This window comes from Babylonia areolata, chromosome 29 (genome assembly GCF_041734735.1).
Source record: "Babylonia areolata isolate BAREFJ2019XMU chromosome 29, ASM4173473v1, whole genome shotgun sequence".
NCBI lineage: Eukaryota > Metazoa > Mollusca > Gastropoda > Neogastropoda > Buccinidae > Babylonia > Babylonia areolata.
In genome coordinates this window covers 28,097,751-28,114,904 of record NC_134904.1, presented here as the reverse complement: position 1 = coordinate 28,114,904, position 17,154 = coordinate 28,097,751, and the positions used below count along the sequence as shown (strand labels likewise).

At 43.3% G+C, this 17,154-nt stretch overlaps 1 protein-coding gene across 1 annotated transcript in view; it reads right to left on the bottom strand.

Annotated features, from left to right (window-relative positions):
• Positions 1-1,424: 1,424 nt before the first annotated feature.
• LOC143274934 (uncharacterized) overlaps positions 1,425-17,154 on the bottom strand; it is a 160,043-nt gene continuing 144,313 nt past the window's right edge. The window contains 2 exon segments of the mRNA XM_076578938.1: positions 1,425-3,863; positions 5,855-6,087. Of these exon segments, the coding sequence (XP_076435053.1) occupies positions 3,483-3,863; positions 5,855-6,087 (614 nt within the window). The 3' untranslated portion in view covers positions 1,425-3,482.

Sequence of the window (17,154 nt, the reverse complement as noted above, 5' to 3'; positions counted from 1 at the left end):
TAAATTCATTTCTGTATCTAATGAAATGTTGCTGCGAACAGAAAATATCACGTGTTGACAGAATAAGAGAGAGAGGGAGAGAAAGAGAGAGAGAGAGAAAGAGAGAGAGAGAGAGAGAGAGAGAGAGAGAGAGAGAAATAAAGAAAGAGGGAAAGAGAGAGAGCAGTGCTAACTTAATGACAATCTAATACAGTAATATCTCTTTTTTTAAATGTCATAAATACAAAAGAAATACCATCAAATACCTGAGTAGTATTATTATATGAGTTCTGAAACGCTAACAATCTTATTAGTATTTTTTGTTAATTATTATAATTAGTATTGTTAAATCAATTATTGATCTTCTTCTTCTTCTTCTTCTTATCATCATTGTTGTGACTTTTTGAAAAGAAAGTAAATCATTGTTAGACGAACATCCTGATATGTAAATGTACAGATGGAAAAGATAACATTCAATAAATAACATGGTAAATATTATCATATGATTGCCTAAATAAATAAACAAATAAATAATTAAACATCATTGTCAAATCAAATATGTTGATTATTGCTCTGCACGCCGTATGCAAATATAAGTATTGACAAATAAATAAATAGATAAACTATTCATATAAAAAAAATAAGTTCCAAATCTGCTTGACCAGTAAGCTTTGCTTACCCTGTTATCGATTTACTTTTGAAATATATTTCCTTATCCGACTGTTACGTACGAACGAATGTATCGATGATACAGATCTTTTGCTGGCTTTTGCAGAACTATGCCTTTGGATTTTCAGGCCATATCTGACAGCCTGGATACATCTGGCAGCGGTCACGTGCAGGGGCTGGCACATCTTGTGGCAGAACGTTTTGCCTGGCTTCCATGGGAGCCTGGAACAGGACTGGTGTGTTCTTCAGTTACGTGGGCAGAACCCTTGCTGCCATATCTGGAAGTACAGCCATGCCTGCCTGTCAGACAGCAAGCAGAACATAACATGTATGGTGAAACGTTGTGTAAAACAGTTTTCTTAGATTTCAAAGAATTACGCACAAGAGATTAAGATTTTAAAATGAATCTCATTTCTTGTGCTATGTGCACAGTTCCAGATACACAAAGCGCTTAATTGCCCAGTCTGCTGGCGCAGAGGTTGTAACTGCTCTGTTTTCTTTCCAACACTATTCCCAACGCTCAGTGCGAACTAGTGTGCACACCATCGCCTTTTGCTCAACAACTTTCACTGCATTTAAAGGTGAACATCTTAAGCGATGTGGAACGAGCGATATTGTTCTGATTTCGACCAAGACTTCCGGAAACACACTGTTTTTTGTTGTTTTATTTTTTTAATTGCGATTCTTGAGCAATCGCCGCTCGTAAAGTGCATTCTGTTGCATCTGGTAATAATAGTTTCAGCATAGTATATGCCTATCTGGCCTTTGTTTTGTCACATTCTAGTTGTAGGCGTCAGCTGAGCGAACACTGCATGAAGTGCTCGTCACAGCTTCATTATTATGATCTGCAATTATCACAGCTGGCTTGGTTATCACCTGCACCAATCTTAGCTGTTTCTCTTCCTCTTACCCGTCTGTCTGCAGTGGATGCATTGTTCAACGAGCAGATTTTTTTTTCTTCTTTTGTTCTGGAACAATGGCCTTTCCATTTTAGTAGACACCAAACACATATCCATTCATCAAACAATTTCAGCAAGTCGCGAGTTTTTCCAGCACGGAACGATTGTAACAGTGGTGACGTACTGGCGTTACTGATAAACACAAAGCTTTCCTCCGATCACAGCGTTTGAGAGCAACGGACAAACGTCCCCCATGAGTGAGCATTAACACAACTGAAATCTCTCGGGCATTACGCTACAAACCACTAACATTTTCTCAACGGTCATGGGTGTTTCAGCAAGAGACCCAGACACCAGTCTGTCCAACAGCAGCAGCCACCGTCCCTTGTGTAGCACACACACACACACGCACGCACGCACGCACACACACACACACACACACACACACACACACACACACACACACACACACACACACACACACACGCCTTGGCGACCTACTATCTCCATCATGGCGTGTTACAGCAACGGCATTCATGTGCCGGGCAGCTGCTGATCCTCCAAGAGTTTGAGTCCAGATCGGGCTTCTTTGATAATTTTGAATTGCCAGTCATATCACCAACACACTACACACGAACCATTCGCGTGTTTCGTGACGCATTCCGCTTTCGTCAGAGAAACGATAATTACTCAACGAATAACACCTCTTTGGGCAACGTTGCCAGTCATATCACCAAAATACTACACATGAACGACACACGTCTTTCGTGACACATTCTTCTCTCGTCAGAGAAACGATGAAAGCGCGATAAATATCAAATCTTTAGGTTCAGTTCACACACTGCCAGTTCTGTCCACCAGAAAAAGCCTGGTTTCAATGTGGACAATTCACTTTCAGGTCACACACATACTGTCTCTGCATATACCGGCCAGTCAGACAGTCATCTGAATTAATCGTCGACACGTGCTGAGAGACGGTATATACAAGTACCTTAGTCTTGATATATCAACTTCCATCTACACAGTAGTTCGAGTTTGCCGATGGTAGCAACCTTATGTCCCACCATTCTTCAGACAATGGTTGCACGCTGTTGCACTCAGAACCCAAATTAAGATTTGCAGAGAATGTTCGCATGTCTGGTAAAGACAGCATGCAGCATTATTCCACACACACCACTTTACTGTTTCCAAACAGTGATGTGTTCCCTCCACAGCCCCTTTGGCCTGACGATAGACTAATCGTTATCCTTTATCATCAGCATCTGGATCCATGGTCAATACCTCATCTGAAGCAAGGGGAACAACTCAGTCTGGGGTGCGCGCGCGCGAACGCACGCACACACACACACACACACACACACACACACACACACACACACACACACACACACAGAGTAACAGTCTACACAGTCTGGTCTAGACGCTAGTCTTTCGGAAAAGAATATAAATCGAGGTTCCGTGTAAAGCACGCACTTAGTGCACGTAACAGAATATACGGCAACAGAAGGGTTGTCCCTGTCAAAATGATGTAGACATATTCACCCCCATAGATAAAAACACACAGGCAGAAAAACGGGTGGCGCTGCACAGTGGCGACGCGCTCTCCCTGTGGAGAGTAGCCCGGATTTCACACAGAAATATCCGTTGTGCAATTGCATGATATTGTTTGATAGTCAATCGTGTCCAACTGTGACAGCCAGAACAGCGACAGAGGAGGCAACTGCTGTCCCGAAATCATGTCTGACTATGACCATCAGAACAGCAGAGGAGACAGCTGCTGTCCCGACTATCTGGGCTAGAATTTGATTATAGTGGAGAGTGTCTTGGCCCAAGTCACATCCACACTCTCTCGGCCAAGAGGGCTTTAGGACCGTCGGCGATGGGTTACGACACAAGAGCAAAACAATACAACGCAAGACGACACTACAGCATCTACTACACAGGTGGCTCCGGTTTGTCAATGATCCCGATCTTCATGCCCAGCCAGCGACACTTGGCCTTGACGTCCTCCTGCACCAGGTTGAAGCACATGGCGATGAGGGAGAGGCCGAAGATGAGGTAGAGGGCGCTCAGCACCAGCTTGGACTCCTTGGACCAGGACTGCACGTCCATGCCGGGCACGATGTCTCCGAAGCCGATGGTGCTGAGCGTGATGAAGCAGAAGTAGGAGCCGGTCAGGAAGTCCCACTCCTCCCACAGCGAGAACAGCAGGGAGCCGGCGAAGATGTAGGCGGCGATGAGGAGAAGGCAGAGAGAGGTGGGCACCTGGATCACCTCCTTGGGTTTGTCCGTCTCCCCTTCCTCCGTCGTCACCACCTGTCGCCATGAAGGCACCAACAAAACGACGATTTTTTTGTAATTTGTTAGCGTGGAAGGAACAATGAGGCTGCGGGAGCAACACAACAAACAAACAAAAAAAACAAAAAAAACAACAACAAACGAACAGACCTAACTCTATCCATTTACAAGGTATGGCTTCGACAAGGAAAGGTTACAACGGAAGAAGAAAAGGACTGGTTCCGATTTCCTGTGCTGAGCACTGGACACAGTGGATATGAATTCACTGCCCTGATGGTCGGACAAAGCTATGACATCTTAACCTTATTTTGTCTAATAAATAATATATCATAAAAAAATCAACAGTAAATAGAAGCAACTCTCTCCATTTACAAGATACACAATTTCGGGTCAATGCTGCCGATTCCGCCAGCACAAGGTAAATAAAGGGAAGTACCGGCCTTATCCCTATATCAGTCAGATGATATGCATGCCAAATGATCGGTGTAAGGACAAGCTCGGAACTTTCTTTTTTGAGGAAGTGTCCAGTTTTGTTCAAATGCACCTATTATTGACCTGTGTGCTAGCTGAAACCGTGGCATACACAGCATTGACTTGATACAAAGTTGTGTATATTGTATATGGAGAGAGTTACCTCTCTTTATTGTTGAGTTGTTTTATAAAATGTTGTATCTTGTTATGTACTATCCCCCCACATCCCCAACCCCCCTCCTAATATTCCTTGTGACCCCGGTACACTTGGTATACTGTATTCTATTCTACACCTGGGGGGAGGGAGTAAAATGGAAGTAAGGAGTCTTTGCCAAGGCCGCACCACCTTGCCCAGATTATTATTGATTATCAAGGCTTATCATTGGATAATCTTGATTTATTATTGATTATCAAGGCTTATTATTGGATAATCTTGATTTTCCTAAAACCTCGAGGCTATGGGACTATTCTTTTTTTCCAAACCTTGTGGGACCTTTAACATTAAAACAAAATGTATCTATGTGAACAGGAATCTACTGCCCTGATGACCGTAAATAGCTATGGGGTTTTATATTTCTTTCTCTGAGCTTGTGGGACCATAAACGTTTTAACCTGCTTGGATTACTGAAATTCCTTTCTTGCTGATTTACCCAGCTACCCCCTTGCTAAACTCCAGAAAATCTAGAACCACGCAGCTCGAATTGTCTTTCGTTCCTCTAAATCCGATCACGTTTCTCCTCTCCTTCATGCTTTAGACTGGCTCCCAGTACAAGAAAGAATTCACAACAAAGTCGTCTCTCTTTATTTCAAGTCCATTGAGGCTACTGGTCCACAGTATCTTTCTGATCTCATTCATCCTTACATATCCTCCCGCCAACTCCGCTCTTCTTCTGACAACCGCCTGTTTAGGATCCCCCCCCCTGTTTGAATCAAAACGTATGGCCAACGCTGTTTTTCACACTAAGCCCCCACCCTTTGGGATCAACTTCCTCAGCCTCTCCGTCACTCATCTTCGCTGCAGTCTTTCAAATCCAGTCTGAAGACCCACCGCTTCCCCTCTGGAATGATACTATCCTTTTCCAGTATCACGAACTAAAATGACTGTCAGAGAGTGACTAAGTGTATGGTTACAAAATTTGTAGGCTGTGTTTTTAATTGTGTACTATATATGATTGTGTACCATGACTTGTGTAGAGGTGTGTGTGTGTGCGGTTGTGTGTGGATATGGGTGTTAAACTTTTTGATGATGTTTTGTATCTTGCGTTCAGTTTTTTCCTTTTTGGTATTTTCATGTTTCTATTTATAAACGCCAAGGGCTTTTGCCTAAGATTAGGCGTAACTACTACTAAAACTACTACTACTGCTGCTGCTACTACTACTACTACTAATGATGATAATTATGACAATAATATTAATGGTAATGATAATAATACTAATAATTCACTGCCCCGATAGCCGTAAAATGGTTACAGAACTTTAAACGTCTTGTGTGTGTGTGTGTGTGTGTGTGTGTGTGTGTGTGTGTGATTCCACATTACCTGTCTGGCTAGTCCTTTCTCCACATCAGGAATTCTCCGCCGCCGTCTCCGGCTGGGCTTGAAGAGCTTACAGCACAGTCCGCAGCACACCTTGCCATACAGCAGCCGGAACCCGCTGGCCATGACGTCACCGATGTTGGTCAAACACAGCAACGTCAGAGGGATGCCCAGGACTGCGTAGAATATCGTCACCACTCGTCCGTATGACGTTTTCGGTGCCACGTGACCGTACCCTGCGCCAATCAGAAAGAGCGATTCCGTTGTTAGAGTGTGTGGTTTTATTTATTTATTTGTTGTGTGTGTGTGTGTGTGTGTGTGTGTGTGTGTGTGTGTGTGTGAGCGCATGAGTGTGTGTGTTGGAAGTGGTTGTGTCTGTGGCTTGCTTTTGATATAAAGGGAGGGAGTATTAGTGAGTTTGTGAACATCATTAGTATTATCAAGATCATCGTCATCACCACCACCACCACCACAATTACCACCACCACCACCATAATCATCATCATCATCATCATCGATATAATGCAATCAACAAAATGAACAGCGATTCCAACAAGAGTTTTTTCGAGGGTCGCGTAGTAGTAGTAGACTAAGTTGTAGTAGTAGTAGTAGTAGAAGTAGTATTAGCTGCAGTGGTAGTAGTAGTAGGAGGAGGAGGAGGAAGAGGAGGAGGAGCAGTAGTGTAGTGCTATCGGGAACAATAAAAGAAGAAGAGTATCAACGACACCACCACCACAACCACCACCACCAACACTGCCACCAACATCGCCAACAACACCGCCACCAACACCACCAACACCAACACCGCCACCAACACCACCACCAACACCACCACCACCATCACCACCACACCACCACCACAAACACCACCACCAACACTGCCACCAACACCGCCAACACCACCAACACCGCCACCACCACCACCACAACCACCACCACCAACATCGCCACCAACACCACCACCACCACCATCACCGCCAACACCACCACGCCACCACCACCACCACAACCACCACCACCAACATCGCCACCAACACCACCACCACCACCATCACCGCCAACACCACCACGCCACCACCACCACCACAACCACCACCACCAACATCGCCACCAACACCACCACCAACACCACCACCACCACCACCACCACGCCACCACCACAACCACCACCACCAACATCGCCACCAACACCGCCAACAACAACAACAACAAGTATTACACCAGAAAAAAAAAAGTCTCCTAGTTTCGGTAAAAGCATGTCCTCTGACAATGTGTTGGTATCCAAGTTATTTCCTGTGACAATTGCTTGTTTCTGTGCTGTTTTCTGTTTTCTTTCCGATCCACGTTTTTGTGCCCAGTGACACACACGCATACGCGCGCGCACGTAAGCACACGCACACACACACACACACACACACACACACACACACATTTCACAAACATTTTCGTCCGCCATATCGGTGACGTCATGTGGCGTGGTTATCTTCGCTCTTCGTCACAAAAATCGTCAGACAGATTCTTATGTCACATTCGTCGCATTTCTATCTTGACGTTTTCCGGCACTCAAAATACCACGACCCTGGTATGCAACAACGTTGTTGCTGCGCTTGTCAGGTAAGAACATATCCACTAAGTGGATAGCAATGTATAGTTTTTGATTTATTCATTTATATATTTTATCTTATTTTATTCTGCTTGATTTTGTCTCATTTTATTTTACTTTTGTATTGTTTTATATCTTCTCATTTTGTCTTCCTAAAATAGTCCGAGTACGCAGGTCACAAATGAAAATCCCATCAAGAGGGTTTTTTTTTTCTTTCTTTGTTCTTTTTTTTTCTGAAGAGGTTTCACCCCATGACCTCTCGAGTGTCGAGTCGAATGCCACGGAAACTGTGCCAGAAATGACTAGAGAATGTAGGTGGCTGGAATTTGTAATCCGGCATTTTGTACTTGTCTCTCAGCTCTCTCCCGTCTCCCATGTAATTTCTTTTCTTCTGACAAGGAAACTTGTGGATGGGTGCCAACTGGGCTGTCATCTTCCGACATTAATGTTGAGCAATCTTCAGCACAACAGTTCGTGGATTATTTATTTCTCTATTTTTTTTTAATTATTATTTCAAATATTTATTTATTTATCTATCTATCGATGTATTCATATAGGTATTTAGTTGTTGATTTATATCAGGCATGCACGCATACACACTCATACAAACATGTAACATTTAACATTTTACGTGCATGACCGTTTTGTTTATTTACCAAGCCATGTAAACAGCCATACTCCGTTTTCGGGGGTGTGGATGCTGAGTATTTTGTATTTTGTATTTCTTTTTATCACAACAGATTTCTCTGTGTGAAATTCGGGCTGCTCTCCCCAGGGAGAGCGTGTCGCTATACTACAGCGCCACCCATTTTTTTTTTTTTTTTTTGTTGTATTTTTCCTGCGTGCAGTTTTCTTTGTTTTTTTCTATTGACGTGGATTTTTCTACAGAATTTTGCCAGGAACAACCCTTTTGTTGTCGTGGGTTCTTTTACGTGCGCTAAGTGCATGCTGCACACGGGACCTCGGTTTATCGTCTCATCCGAATGAGTATGTTGTTTCCATAACCCACCGAACGCTGACATGGATCACAGGATCTTTAACGTGCGTATTTGATCGATCTTCAGCGTGCGTATACACACGAAGGGGATTCAGGCACTGGCAGGTCTGCCACATATGTTGACCTGGGAGATCCGGAAAAATCTCCACATTTTACCCACCAGGCGCCACCGAGATTCGAACCCGTGACCCTCAGATTGAAAGTTCAACGCTTTAACCATTCGGATATTGCGCCAGGCAAGTACTATTTACAAAAACAACAACAAAAAAGAAGAGAAAAGTTACTAACGACTTTAAACTTCCATTACTTATGGCTCCTTGAAACGATCACGTAATAAACAGGTGTTGCTTGCTAGTGCTTTACATTCTATTGGCTGACACACACACACACAAATAGACATACTCACGCAGTTGACCCACTACTAACTTTCGCTCCGCAAAAAAAAAACAAAAACAAAAAAAATACCAACGCTGACGTTCTAAAACTCGTGCGTTTCTTACACAGAGAAAGCTTCTTTTTTCTCAGTTTGTTTTCTTTCTTTCTTTTGTTTTCGCTTCCCGCCTTTTTCTTCTTTTTTCCCCCCTCTTGTGCCTTTGTTGCACCTGTTGGGGGCGCAATGACAGGAACTGTCGAGGGAACAAACGTAGGCATTTTTCTTACTGTGTGGAAAGAACGAAATCACGAATAGTAACAAAAAAGAAGTCGGATACGAAGAAGAGGTGGAGGAGGAGGAGAAGAAGATGATTGACATATAGTTTTTAAAACACACACACATGCATATAGAGATGTATATACATGTATATATCACACACACACACACACACACATATATATATATATATATATATATATATATATATATCTTACACACACGTTATATATATGATATACTATAACATTTCTATATCTAATAACAGGAACAATATATATATATATATATATATATATATGTGTGTGTGTGTGTGTGTGTGTGTAGATATAAATATATACAAATAGTAAAGAGTGGTAACTCTCTCCACACACAAGGTACATAACTTCAAGCCAATGCTGCTTACGCTACCAATTCAGCTAGCACAGAGGAGAAAAAAGGGGATTGGGGGGGTTCGCTGGAACAAACCCAGACACTGCCTCGAAAAAGGAAGTGCCGGATTTGCTCTTATACCGATCATTTGACATGTGCACACAGCAGCAATGACAGAAGAAATGTGCAAACACAAATTAGCTTTTATTCAAGACTGGCATAGCCTCTTTAATCTTGAATAAACCACACAGAACATATGGGCAATACAGAACAAACACATGGTTGCCTCGGTGGTTTTTCAACTTGATATTAATAAACAATCGGGGCAGGAGATCCAATAATTAACAAACAGTAAAGAGTGGTAACTTTCTCCACACACAAGGTGCATAACTTCAAGCCCAACGCTACCAATTCAGTCTGTCTGTCTTAGAACTGTTCTTTTTGTCTGTTTGTTTGTGCCTGTCTGTCTGTCTGTCTTGGAACTCTTCTTTTTGACTGTTTGTTTGTGCCTCTGTCTGTCTGTCTGTCTTGGAACTCTTCTTTTTGACTGTTTGTTTGTGCCTGTCTGTCTGTCTGTCTGTCTGTCTGTCTTGGAACTCTTCTTTTTGACTGTTTGTTTGTGCCTGTCTGTCTGTCTGTCTGTCTGTCTGTCTTGGAACTCTTCTTTTTGACTGTTTGTTTGTGCCTGTCTGTCTGTCTGTCTTGGAACTCTTCTTTTTGACTGTTTGTTTGTGCCTGTCTGTCTGTCTGTCTGCCTTGGAACTCTTTTTTTTTGTCTGTTTGTGCCTGTCTGTCTGTCTGTCTTGGAACTCTTCTTTTTGACTGTTTGTTTGTGCCTGTCTGTCTGTCTGTCTGTCTGTCTGTCTTGGAACTCTTCTTTTTGTCTGTTTGTGCCTGTCTGTCTGTCTGTCTTGGAACTCTTCTTTTTGTCTGCTTGTTTGTGCCTGTCTGTCTGTCTGTCTGTCTGTCTGTCTGTCTGTCTTGGAACTCTTTTTTGTCTGTTTGTGCCTGTCTGTCTGTCTGTCTGCCTTGGAACTCTTCTTTTTGACTGTTTGTTTGTGCCTGTCTGTCTGTCTGTCTGCCTTGGAACTCTATTTTTGTCTGTTTGTGCCTGTCTGTCTGTCTGTCTGTCTTGGAACTCTTCTTTTTGTCTGCTTGTTTGTGCCTGTCTGTCTGTCTGTCTGTCTGTCTGTCTTGGAACTCTTTTTTGTCTGTTTGTGCCTGTCTGTCTGTCTGTCTGCCTTGGAACTCTATTTTTGTCTGTTTGTGCCTGTCTGTCTGTCTGTCTGTCTTGGAACTCTTCTTTTTGTCTGCTTGTTTGTGCCTGTCTGTCTGTCTGTCTGTCTGTCTGTCTTGGAACTCTTTTTTGTCTGTTTGTGCCTGTCTGTCTGTCTGTCTGCCTTGGAACTCTATTTTTGTCTGTTTGTGCCTGTCTGTCTGTCTGTCTGTCTTGGAACTCTTCTTTTTGTCTGCTTGTTTGTGCCTGTCTGTCTGTCTGTCTGTCTGTCTGTCTTGGAACTCTTTTTTGTCTGTTTGTGCCTGTCTGTCTGTCTGTCTGTCTTGGAACTCTTTTTTGTCTGTTTGTGCCTGTCTGTCTGTCTGTCTGTCTTGGAACTCTTCTTTTTGACTGTTTGTTTGTGCCTGTCTGTCTGTCTGTCTTGGAACTCTTCTTTTTGACTGTTTGTTTGTGCCTGTCTGTCTGTCTGTCTGTCTTGGAACTCTTTTTTGTCTGTTTGTGCCTGTCTGTCTGTCTGTCTTGGAACTCTTCTTTTTGACTGTTTGTTTGTGTCTGTCTGTCTGTCTGTCTTGGAACTCTTCTTTTTGACTGTTTGTTTGTGTCTGTCTGTCTGTCTGTCTGTCTTGGAACTCTTCTTTTTGACTGTTTGTTTGTGCCTGTCTGTCTGTCTGTCTGTCTTGGAACTCTTCTTTTTGACTGTTTGTTTGTGCCTGTCTGTCTGTCTGTCTGTCTTGGAACTCTTCTTTTTGACTGTTTGTTTGTGCCTGTCTGTCTGTCTGTCTTGGAACTCTTCTTTTTGACTGTTTGTTTGTGCCTGTCTGTCTGTCTGTCTGTCTTGGAACTCTTCTTTTTGACTGTTTGTTTGTGCCTGTCTGTCTGTCTGTCTTGGAACTCTTCTTTTTGACTGTTTGTTTGTGCCTGTCTGTCTGTCTGTCTTGGAACTCTTCTTTTTGACTGTTTGTTTGTGCCTGTCTGTCTGTCTGTCTGTCTTGGAACTCTTCTTTTTGACTGTTTGTTTGTGCCTGTCTGTCTGTCTGTCTGCCTTGGAACTCTATTTTTGTCTGTTTGTGCCTGTCTGTCTGTCTGTCTTGGAACTCTTTTTTGTCTGTTTGTGCCTGTCTGTCTGTCTGTCTGCCTTGGAACTCTTTTTTTGTCTGTTTGTGCCTGTCTGTCTGTCTGTCTGCCTTGGAACTCTTTTTTGTCTGTTTGTGCCTGTCTGTCTGTCTGTCTGTCTTGGAACTCTTCTTTTTGTCTGTTTGTGCCTGTCTGTCTGTCTGTCTTGGAACTCTTCTTTTTGACTGTTTGTTTGTGTCTGTCTGTCTGTCTGTCTTGGAACTCTTCTTTTTGACTGTTTGTTTGTGCCTGTCTGTCTGTCTGTCTTGGAACTCTTCTTTTTGACTGTTTGTTTGTGTCTGTCTGTCTGTCTGTCTGTCTTGGAACTCTTCTTTTTGACTGTTTGTTTGTGCCTGTCTGTCTGTCTGTCTGCCTTGGAACTCTTCTTTTTGACTGTTTGTTTGTGCCTGTCTGTCTGTCTGTCTTGGAACTCTTCTTTTTGACTGTTTGTTTGTGCCTGTCTGTCTGTCTGTCTGCCTTGGAACTCTTTTTTTGTCTGTTTGTGCCTGTCTGTCTGTCTGTCTTGGAACTCTTTTTTGTCTGTTTGTGCCTGTCTGTCTGTCTGTCTGCCTTGGAACTCTTTTTTTGTCTGTTTGTGCCTGTCTGTCTGTCTGTCTGCCTTGGAACTCTTTTTTGTCTGTTTGTGCCTGTCTGTCTGTCTGTCTGTCTTGGAACTCTTCTTTTTGACTGTTTGTTTGTGCCTGTCTGTCTGTCTGTCTTGGAACTCTTCTTTTTGACTGTTTGTTTGTGCCTGTCTGTCTGTCTGTCTGCCTTGGAACTCTTCTTTTTGACTGTTTGTTTGTGCCTGTCTGTCTGTCTGTCTTGGAACTCTTCTTTTTGACTGTTTGTTTGTGCCTGTCTGTCTGTCTGTCTGCCTTGGAACTCTTCTTTTTGTCTGTTTGTTTGTGCCTGTCTGTCTGTCTGTCTTGGAACTCTTCTTTTTGACTGTTTGTTTGTGCCTGTCTGTCTGTCTGTCTGTCTTGGAACTCTTTTTTTTGTCTGTTTGTGCCTGTCTGTCTGTCTGTCTTGGAACTCTTTTTTGTCTGTTTGTGCCTGTCTGTCTGTCTGTCTGTCTTGGAACTCTTCTTTTTGTCTGCTTGTTTGTGCCTGTCTGTCCGTCTGTCTTGGAACTCTTCTCATTGTTTGTTTGTGCCTGTCTGTCCGTCTGTCTGTCTGTCTGTCTGTCTTGGAACTCTTCTCATTGTCTGTTTGTTTGTGCCTGTCTGTCCGTCTGTCTGTCTGTCTTCCCTTCCCACTCACTCTGCCCTGAAGTCATGTCTGTAAAAAACACAGTGAAGGTTGAAAAGAATTAGCCACACCGGCTTGATGTTTTACACAAATCCGCAGGAACGTTGCGCGTTAAGAAACAAAAAAACAAAAAAAAAGGTAGTTACGCAAAACAAGGCCTCCCACACTCTGTTGCTAGCAGCTCAAAGTTTCCCCCACGACATCTGAGAATCTTTCTTTCTTTCTTTTTTTTTATTTTTATTTTCCACCAAACTTTTCTCGCTGTGGAAAATGAAACACACGCACGCAGGTGGTTTTTTCAAGTGTGAAAATTAGCTCCCGTGCTGATGTAACCCCAAACACAGTGGCACTGACAGTCATTGAAGCCAGCTCTCAGTGGGGCGGCTGCAGCTTTGCAGGGATAACCACCTTCTCTGCGTCATTTCCGGCGGTAACGCTATCGTCAAGAGTTGAAGCGTGGGGGCAAAGGGTTTGTTGCTGTTGTGGTTAGTTCTTCGGTGTTGCGTCTATATCTGGCTGGCAAAGCCCGGTAGCTAATGGATTAGCGAGGTTTAGACACATGTTATGAACGCGAGTAATGTTTTGTCGTTAGAGCATAATTTTCATAGTTTCAGTTTATGATTCTATTGACTGACAGGTTGGGAAAAACCGAACTTTTCACCCCCTCCTCCTCCTCCCCCTCCCTCCCACCCGCACTCTCCTTTCCTCCCCTCCTTAACCCTTTCACCGCCAGTCAATACAGAGTACAAAATTACCTTGCGGTATAAACACAGAAAAGACAGTGGCTAAGAATAGCTGGGGATTCCCCCTGCGATGTATAGAAAATATGGCCTATAGTATCACCGCACATTAAAAGCAGTAGGTTCATGGATAACAGACCAATGAATGGTCACCTTTCATTGACATGGGTTCCCTACCACGCCAGTGCATAAATGGGAGCTTGGCGGTGAAAGCGTTAAGGACTGCTGTAGGCCTACCATTTTGCCTTCAAACGTTTCGAAACTGATTATTTGTTCATTTCGCGTTTATTTCGCGATCAGCTAATCTCATGCGTAATAGCACTTCCTTTTGTTTACTAACACGAATCTAGAAACGTGTATAACCTTTATATTATTCCCCAAATTACGCACCTGTTCCTTTCTGGGTAGTTGTATCATGGCGTGTCTGTACTGACATAATACTGGAGAAGGTTAACACTTGCTATGTGATTCAGAATATGCGCGTTTGATCCTCTGCATTCGCATTAACTTGAGTGGGAGCTGTGACACAAGCGCATCTGCGCAGTGTTAAGCTGGAATACTAGAGCAAAACATGCACCCTTAATCTGTCAGGCGATGTCGGATTTCGAACACGGAACCTCGCAAATCCGTGGGGCAGATATCAAAGGAAAGAAAAAAGAAAAGACAAAAACAAAGAAACAAAGGAAGAAAGAATGAGGAAAACAAGGCATTACAGTATGTTGTTCCACATTCGCATGTTCCTGGGCGTTTTAAACCTACCACTTTAGGAAAAGGAACAGAATCGACCGTCAAAACAGGCTTTAATGAAATCAAACTGATTTCCAAAGGTTTTCAAGGACTGGGGGGGGGGGGGGGGGGGGGGGGGACATCTGGAACTGAGCTTCTATATCTCTTCATTTACGCATTCTTCCACCTCAGACTTCGTCGCCATCATCATCATCATCATCATCTTCTTCTTCTTCTTCTTCTTCTTCTTCTTCTTCTTCTTCTTCTTCGTCATCATCATCATCATCATCATCTTCTTCTTCTTCTTCGTTATCATCATCATCATCATCATCATTTTCTTCTTCTTCTCATCGTATGCTCCCTGTTCTTCTCTCGTAACTCGTAGTTTGCATTTCAACATCCGGCATGTTGAGAGTTAACTGAAACAACGTATGTCGAACATATTGCTTAATTCGGTGCACACGTACACACACACACACACACACACACACACACACACACACACACACACACACACACACACACAGCGAGAGAGAGAGAGAGAGAGAGAGAGAGAGATGAATGCACGCATACAGCATCGTCAGTAGTAAAACCATGTTACCCAACAATCAAATTACGATATTTAGGAAACAATGCAGGGAGACACTTTTTGTATTCCCTTCTAAGTCTAGTAGGCATCAGACTGCTCAGAAATCGAGATATACATGTGCAGAAATATCAATGCATTCCTACCGAGAAAAATAAACATCTTGTGATTCTTCTTCTTCTTCTTCTTCTTCTTCGTTCGTGGGCTGCAACTCCCACGTTCATTCGTATGTCTATGAGTGGGCTTTTGCGTGCAAGGCCGTTTTTACCCCGACATGTAGGCAGCCATACTCCGTTTTCGGGGGCATCTTGTGATTGAGAATGACAACAATGAAACACAGGTAAACGCCAGCGAAACCGTCATGTCTATATTATTTATCAGACTATGCAGTACTGACAGATTTTTTGGGTCTGTCTGTTCACCCTACCCTACCACCCCTATCCCTTTCCATCTCTCTTCCTTTCTCTGTCTCTCTTTGTCTCTGTCTGTCTGTCTGTCTGTCTGTCTGTCTCCCCCCCCTCTCTCTCATCCTAACTTACTCTTTGTCGGTGCGTGCGTGTGTGCGTGCGTATGTGTGTTATGTGTGCGAGTGTGTGTGTGTGTGTGTGTGTGTGTGTGTGTGCGCGCACGTGCTTGTGTGTGTGTGTGTGTGTGTGTGTGTGTGTGTGTGTGTGCACGTGAGTGCGCACGTGCTTGTATGTGTGGGTTTTGTATGTGTGTGTGTGTGACGGGGTGTGTATGCGTGTGTGTGGGTGTGTGTGTGCGCGCGCGCTTGGATACATGTGTGTGTGTGTGTGTGTGTGTGTGTGTGTGTGCGGAAATGCGAGCGTGCTTGTTTGTGTATGTATGAGTGTACGTGTGTTTATGTGCATGCGTGTATATGCGCTCATTCATACATACAGTTCCACTCACGGAGAGTTCGCAGGCAAATCCTGGGGCACTGTGGTGCATCAACTCCCAAGTGGAGTGTCTGTTTCACATGCCGTTTGCAGCCAAGGTATCCGTTCCTATATATCTCTCTCTCTTTCTATATTCATCTTTCTCTCTTTTGCTGTTTGTATGACTCTCTCTCTCTCTCTCTCTCTCTCTCTCTCTCTCTCTCTCTCTCTGTCTATCTATCCATCTGTTTGTGTTTGTCACTGTCTCATCCTCTGTCTTCTCTCTATATATTCCTCTCTTTCTGTCTCATCCTCTGTCTTCTATCTATATACTCCCTCTCTTCTGTTTATACCTCTGTCTTCTATCTATATATTTTTTTTTTTTCCCTCTCTTTCTGTATCATCCTCTGTCTTCATTCTACTATATCCCTCTCTTTCTGTCTCATCCTCTGTCTTCTATTATATATCCCTCTCTTTCTGTTCATCCCTCTTGTCTTCTATTTATATATCCTCTCTTTCTGTCTCATCCATCTTGTCTTCTATCTATATATCCCTCTCTTTCTGTTTCATCCTCTGTCTTCTATCTATATATCCCTCTCTTTCTGTCTCATCCTCTGTCTTCTATCTATATATCCCTCTCTTTCTGTCTCATCCTCTGTCTTCTATCTATATATCCCTCTCTTTCTGTTTCATCCTCTGTCTTCTATCTATATATCCCTCTCTGTTTCATCCTCTGTCTTCTATCTATATATCCCTCTCTATCTGTCTCATCATCTGTCTTCTATCTATATATCCCTCTCTTTCTGTCTCATCCTCTGTCTCTCTCTCTGTCTCTGTATCTCTCTTTATCCCTTTCTGTGTCTCAGTCTGCCGGTCTGTGCCGCCCCCCCCCCTTCCCCACCACCTCCTTTAAAAAAAATTTTAAAAAATTATTTTCATCTCTCCGTGCGTCTGTTTCTTTCGTTTGGGCCAGCAATGTTGAATGATACTGTAATTGCTGTTGTTGCTGTTGCTGTTTTTCTTTGTTGTTGTTGTTGTCGTTGTTGTTGTTGTTTGTGCAGCAGGTATCGGATGTGTTATCCGGTGCGCCTCACCCTAACGAAGGGAGCATCAGAAAGACACCATCACCACGCCTTTCTATTTCGTTACATGCG